Source organism: Borostomias antarcticus (assembly GCF_949987555.1).
Source record: "Borostomias antarcticus genome assembly, chromosome: 10".
Taxonomy (NCBI): Eukaryota; Metazoa; Chordata; class Actinopteri; order Stomiiformes; family Stomiidae; genus Borostomias; species Borostomias antarcticus.
The window spans coordinates 5,891,304-5,898,043 of record NC_140243.1 but is presented as its reverse complement, the minus strand read 5'-3'; the positions used below and the strand labels follow the sequence as shown (position 1 = coordinate 5,898,043).

Here is a 6,740-nt window from a genome sequence, read left to right as displayed (position 1 = left end):
CCCGCAAGTTATAGCTCCCATATTATGACGAGACTTGAATATGACGATACGTAAGAATGGGTTTATGTCAACGATCCTTACGCAGAAGTTGTTGTTTGTGAATATATATTCGGGTGTGTAAATGTTTTTTACGAATACGCCAACAAATACGTCGATGTTCCGCAAATAGCCTAAACCTTCTACAAGTGACATCAATCAGTTAGTTCAACATACTAAGTTCTAATAAAGAGAATAAATATTGGCTAACATACAAAAATACTGAATTGGATCAACTAAAATAAAGCCAAGTTAGTCAGTAGGCTATATTAGCAACGACACTGTCATGTTAGTTAGCCTAGCATATAATATTAACTACTATAATAATGATGACCTCATACAGAAAAATATAAATGAATATATCCAAGAGCAAACTTACTTTATTTCATGTACACACAAGTCCAACAAATAGGAAACTGAACTCAACACTTCGAGGACTAGGAAGGAGCAACCAAGATCGCCACACTCCCAAACAGAGGACTTCATCATTACTACTGCAGGTCTACACATCTGTGAATGCACTCTTTAACCAATCAGAAATGAGATTACTTAAGTTAAATAAAATACTACAATAATTAAAGTGATCTTACTGAAATAATTCTTCCAAGATAATCTAATAACAAAACTATACAACAGGATTCCAAAATACACTAACAAAGTGATCTTTATGCATTTTTTTGTGAACAGTGCTTTACAAATTGAACTTACTGCTGATAGCATGCTCACAGACTGGGACAGTTTACTTTTTGTCACCCACTGTCCCAATCAATACATCCATGGTTCCAAGTCAAGAAGCTATGCCCACCAGCTATTTCAGCCAATAAGATGTATGTGCCCATAAAATGAACTGCCAATCAGATAAAATAATAGGAAAGGCAAATGACAGGAATGACCATAGCCCTGTTACACAGGGACAAACTAAAGTTTATATTACATGTTTTTGTATTTTTCCAGGTGCATCATCTATCCAGCAAAATTGTATTTTATGAAATTTCACATTTTCCTTGAATCCTCCTCAATATTTTCAGCCAGTCAATCAGTCACCACTGAACAATATTTTCAGGGGTCCTGTGGAGTATGTTTTCAGGGGGACAAAGATTCCTAGTGATGGCCTGCATTGGGGCTAGTAGCTAAACTGCAGTTGTATTTGTTGGGCTTCCTGTGTCTCATTGGCTTCCTTCAACCAAACTATAACGCACTGATAAAAACCAGGCCAGGTCCAGCCTGGCTTATGTGCGTGGCTGGCTTGTTTCTGTTCAGGGCTGGTAGGACGGAAGCTAGTCATGCCACTGAATTAGCTGTGAATTGAAATGACAGGAAATGATGTCTGATAAATTAAGATAGGTCTTGTCGCCTGGACACATCAGTTCCAATACTTCCAATGCTAATCCAACACAATAAGGTGGGATAGCCAGTTAGCTCATGAGCTCACAACAACTAGCAGCAGCTTCCATAACATTAATGGTAGCGGTCAGTGGCTAAAGCAGTTACACTGATGATAACATAAAGTCATCCCCACAGGGTCTTGAACCCCCGTCTCCGGGGTGGGAGTCCAATGCTCTGACCACTACACTACTTGTGCAGTGGAGATCAGCAGGTTGGTTTTGGTGTCCTTCTTCCAGTCCCTAGTGTGGGTTGGGGTTAGAATAAGGGTTGGGGTTGGGACAGGATCTAACCTATAAGGCAAGGGGTGAAGGTTGGAGTGAAAGGATGAACATGTGGAGGTTTGGGGTATAGTCTCATTAAATCATCCCCATCGGGTTGACCCCACTGCGATCTCCCGGGTGGGAGTCCAATGCTTTTACCACTACTCTACTTGTGCAGTGGAGATTGACAGGATGATTTTGGTGTCCTTCTTGATTTTGATGTGCTGGGACTACTGCCTCTTGTGGTGCCAACAGAGAGATGCAGGCCAACATTGTCTGGAGAGACAGAGGGAAGGAGTGATAACCGGACAAACGCTATACTAGGTGCACTGGCTTAGAGCCACGCACAAAAAGTAGGCTACCTCTTACTATGTTGTCACTGGCCTTCCCTGTGGGTCTTATTGAATTGACAGGATTACTGTATGGTCCACTGTTAAAGTTAAAGGTATCCAACTTCTTTCCTTTAGTCATATAATTAGTTAGTAAAGCTTAAATTAAAGTAAAGTTTACTAAAGTAAATTAGTTAGCTTATTTGCCTTTCTTGTTTGAGTTTTTGTGTGTGTGTTCTTATGTAAAGCGTCTTTGAGTACCTAGAAAAGCGCTAGGCTATATAAAACCAATCTATTATTATATTATTATTAAAGATCAAACATTCAAAATTGTACTTGAGTTTATAGGTAAGCCAAATTAAGTTAGCTGTTTGTCCAGTTAGGCCTATATTGCTATCATCACATGAACATGAGGTGATAGTTGATGTTGATGAGGTGTAGTTTGAAGATATAGCCTAGCAATGGTGTGGTAATAGTGATTTTAGTATCCTACTTTTTAGCAAGGAAAAATGTGTTGGAAGCAACTGTGTGTGTGTGTGCGTGCGTGCAATGTTTGACATGGAATGCATGTGGTCCATGTTTGGAGGATTGCCTTAGGCAGGCCACATCATGTTTCAACGTAGCCCCGGGTCAATAGGCCTATGTCAAATATGTGAAAATAGGAGCAGGAAAGCCAGGTGATGCGATGCTACTCCGGTGCTCAGAGGTTGGCTCAACTGGTAGACTGGAGGAACCGCTCCTCACACAGAAAGACACGCCCTGTGATTGCGTTTACCCAGGCGGTGGCCATTTTCTCATCTTTCTCAGACGACGCCGAACTACAACGAGGTAGGGGTGTTTTCCCAGACAGAAACGTCGCTGTAAAATGTGTTAAATTCGACGATGTACTTAAGTCTTTCTTTATTCATAGAATAAGTGACTCTGTGTAACCCACTCGGCCACTCTTCGCTAGCCAGCTGGCGTGTCTAGCTTCATTTCCCAGTTGACGTGATGTCGAAAATCCTGTGTTGTAGCTCCGTCGACTGGCCCTCAGAGTAGGAGCCAGCTAGCTGCGACTAGATACCTAGCTATGCAAATAGTATTGGTCTACTGTCTCTATCTACCCATGCATTTATTAAGACTATACATTTAAGGGTGAGCTCGCCAAAAATGTTTAGCCAAGTTTAACTCATCAAGAAAGCGTACCATGTCGGTGTACTCGGTTTCGTTGGCTAACATTAGCTAGCTAGCGCTAGGCTAGCATGAGCGTACAAAATGGCTTTGTTGCTGGAAAACGAAAGACAGGTTTGCAAGGAGAGTGCAAAAAGAATTATGTGCAAGCAAAATAATGATGTGCATGTGAAAGCAATTGTTCTAATTTCACACAGAATCGTTTTACTTAAAATCGACCGAAGAAAAAATGGATTAATGTCAAAACAATATAGGATAGCGTTAGCTACATTTGAGTGACTTAATTTACTTATGATTTCGCAGACTGCTCAACATGTCAGACGACGGGAAGCTTTTTGTTGGTGGACTCAGTTTCGAGACGGACGAACCATCGCTGGAACGCGCGTTTGAGAAGTATGGGGAGATTCTAAAAGGTATGTTGTGTATCAAGCTAAAGTGCTCTACAACCCTGCCCTACTTTTAACAAGTCCATTCCTTACTCGGACCCAACATAGCCTGGAGTCCCCATATCAAAATAAACAACAGTCTTGTTCATGCAAAGGCCTATTTTGCACACACCAGTGTACTGGGTGCTATATTATAAAGAGTGTTGACATTTATTCTTCCCCTCTTAGTTGATGTTGTCAGGGACCGCGAGACAAAGAGGTCCAGAGGATTTGGTTTTGTAACCTTCCAGAACCCTACCGACGCCAAAGGGGCCATGACTGCCATGAATGGCAAGGTGCGTGAGTGGCTGATCCCAGCAAAAACGGCTTTGCGTCAACTCACAAGCAATGTTGGTCGTTTTCTAGGCTAAATGATAACCTTTTTTTTTGCAGTCGCTCGACGGCAGAACGATCCGTGTTGACGAGGCAGGGAAATCCGGAGGAAGATCGGGCGGATTCCGGGGTGGATCATCCGGCAGAGGCGGGACTTTCTTCAGAGGAGGCAGGGGCAGAGGTGGGCGTGGTTATTCGGAAGGTAAGGGCTGGCATTGCAAAATGGCGTTCGCTCCCGATTTGCTCTAAGTCACGCCCTCCTTGGTTCCTCTCGACACATCCCGCCCCCATCCAACATCAATGGCCTCCGAAATAACCCGATTTCTCCTGCTTGTGCTGTGCTCTAGGTAGCGGAGGTTATGGTGGCGAGCGCAGCTACGGAGGAGGAGACAGAAGCTATGGAGGTGGGGGAGAAAGAAGTTATGGGAGCGACAGGAGCTACGGAGGGAGCAGTGGGGAGAGAAGTTACGGAGGTGGCTACAGAAGTGGTGGAGGAGGAGGAGGATACTCTGGAGGTAGTGGTTACAGAGATAACAGGTGAGTTTGGTATTTGAGTACACGTTTGAATACCCGTAACGGTGCATTTGAGACAATTCAGACAGATTTTAAATTGTAGATGTGCTTTAAATCAATCCCATTTGTGTACTTATTTGTAATATTTTCATATTTTTAGTGTTCTTGATCTGAGTGAATATCTCTTGTTTCAGGAGTCAGGGAAGTTATGGAGAACGTTCCGGAGGCTCCTACAGAGACAGCTATGACAGCTATGGTGAGTATCACAGTGAAGTAGCCTAGCTGGTTCCATAGATCACTTACCACTGTTAATTCGGACTGGAAATGTGGACATTACTCCCTAGATTCTCAGGACGGCCTGTTAAGACCCCGTTTCTCACACCGACTCCCTGTGCCCTCTTGGATTAGTATTGGTAAAATACTTAATGTCTGCTCAAAGAATCCAGCAACCGTTCTTTGAAACAATGGAAATCCAGACCTCAATCAGTAGAACCAGGAGCGAAAAACCAGTTTTTCTAGTTCCTAGAAGGCCACACTCCATTCTCACATGCTCACAAGCTGTGGCTTTGAAGAGCCCACTTCTATTGCCACTCGACTTGACTTCTATTGCCACTCGACTTTCCTGTTTCACTGAGGGAACCTGTACAGAGAGAGCATTGGCAGCCCCCCTTATTCATAGGATATTAGTGTTCTGTGTGAATAATGTCCGAATGCTGCAGTGCCTTTACACTTGTGCCCTACTTCTTATCCCCAGCTACACACGAGTAAAAACAAAAAAAACATCCTGATTGCAAGATCGTCACTTCGCTGGCTGTTTTAAACAAAAACAAAAAAGAGAAAAAAAATGATGCGCTCTTCGAAGACCCCTTTTTTCTTTTTGAATTTTTGTTGTTTTTTCTGTTTGTGGTATCTGGTTCTATATCTGGTTCTAGTGTTTTCTTTAACAGACATTGCAGAATCTTGAATCCTTTTTATCGTGTGGAAAGTATTATTCAGGAACACCTGTCCTCGTGACAGGAACTGAAATCCTGTAGCAATTAACTGTTAGCCTTGGTGCCCAATGTGGGTCTTTATATCTTTTATGATAACTTTTTTTTCTCCTCCTGGTGTAATGGAACTGCTTACTGGGGGGATCCAAAGTTGATGATTTTTAAGAAAATGGCTTTATTTGAAATGAAACCTGTTCCAACTGTTGAACCACTCAGAGTGGGCTTCCTGAATACTGTCCAACACAGCCTGATAGCTTCTATGACAAATTCAGTCTCTTGGCCTGAACATGTCCCTGCTCATTCGAAGCCTGAAATATCCGCCTAACGACATGTTTCCATTTAAGCTTCTTTTCAACTGGAGCGAATTCTGATCTTTAAAAAAACAAAAAACAAACTAAAAACGAAAAAAACCAACTTATCAGATCTACACTAGAAGCTTGACAAGCTGTGATGTTCCTAAAGGCTCTGTGCTCCACAGTTCTGTAATGCATTCCTTTAGTGTAGCAAGGAAGGAATGTTAACTGGGGGCAATCATTTCCAACAGACCTCCTTGATATTGCTAAAGATATGTAAATATTAAGTATCTAGTACAAAGTGATTAACTTTGTCTGGTGACTCAACTTCCGGCTCTGAGCTGCCATTCTAGGTCTAGGTGGCTGCAATCTGCTGCACATGGAAACATGTGCCTACATTATGCTCCTATGATGGACTAAAAACGTTCATGGTCATCCTCTCAAATGTTACTACAAGGAAATGTGCTCTGTTCTGTGTACCAACACCTCTAAGATTTTTTTTTTTTTGTATATTCTGGCTTCATGAAGCCTATTAAACGATCCGATGAAAATGCTCTGATTTCTTGTGCCTCCAAAGAATGAAGCCAAGCTGAATGTGATGATGCTACAGACAGTTATAGCAGACTCTGGAAGGGATGTAGGTGGGTTCAAAGAGTGGAAAAAGTCTTGCACTCATTGAAAGGGAAACTATCGGGATCTTGTATTGAAAGGGTTTCTAGGTATAGCCTAATAGTTGCTCAGGAATAAATGGGAACATTAGCTAAATTATTAGCTTTCATACGTTGGAGGCTGGTAAATGAAATGGTCCTCTGAACTGATGGGTCTAAAGGTTAGTCAATGTGTGGGTGGGCTGGGTGTGTTGGAGAGTAGATATGAGAATAGAAGCAGAATAGAAATGAAATGTCCTCCTGGTGCTGGTTCTGTCATAATGATTCATTGCGCCCAAGAGCTCTGCTATCGCTTTGGGAATCATCAAAGTCCTTGGAGAATGAAGTGTTGGGCCTAC

At 42.3% G+C, this 6,740-nt stretch overlaps 1 protein-coding gene across 1 annotated transcript; it reads left to right on the top strand.

Moving 5' to 3' along the window:
• The first annotated feature begins 2,739 nt into the window (after positions 1-2,739).
• Positions 2,740-5,417, top strand: LOC311313961 (cold-inducible RNA-binding protein B-like). Its single transcript, XM_084444227.1, has 7 exons — positions 2,740-2,839; positions 3,485-3,594; positions 3,796-3,902; positions 4,000-4,120; positions 4,287-4,476; positions 4,647-4,708; positions 5,207-5,417. The coding sequence occupies exons 2-7, from the start codon at positions 3,495-3,497 to the stop codon at positions 5,218-5,220; spliced, it is 594 nt and encodes a 197-aa protein (XP_084300353.1). The 5' UTR covers positions 2,740-2,839; positions 3,485-3,494; the 3' UTR covers positions 5,221-5,417.
• Positions 5,418-6,740: the final 1,323 nt, after the last annotated feature.

Coding starts and splice junctions, on each gene's coding strand:
- LOC311313961 (XM_084444227.1), top strand. CDS start 3,495: ATGTCAGACGACGGGAAGCTTTTTGTTGGTGGACTCAGTTTCGAGACG. Junction 3,903..3,999: donor TGACTGCCATGAATGGCAAG/GTGCGTGAGTGG, acceptor TTTTTTTTGCAG/TCGCTCGACGGCAGAACGAT. Junction 4,477..4,646: donor AGTGGTTACAGAGATAACAG/GTGAGTTTGGTA, acceptor CTCTTGTTTCAG/GAGTCAGGGAAGTTATGGAG.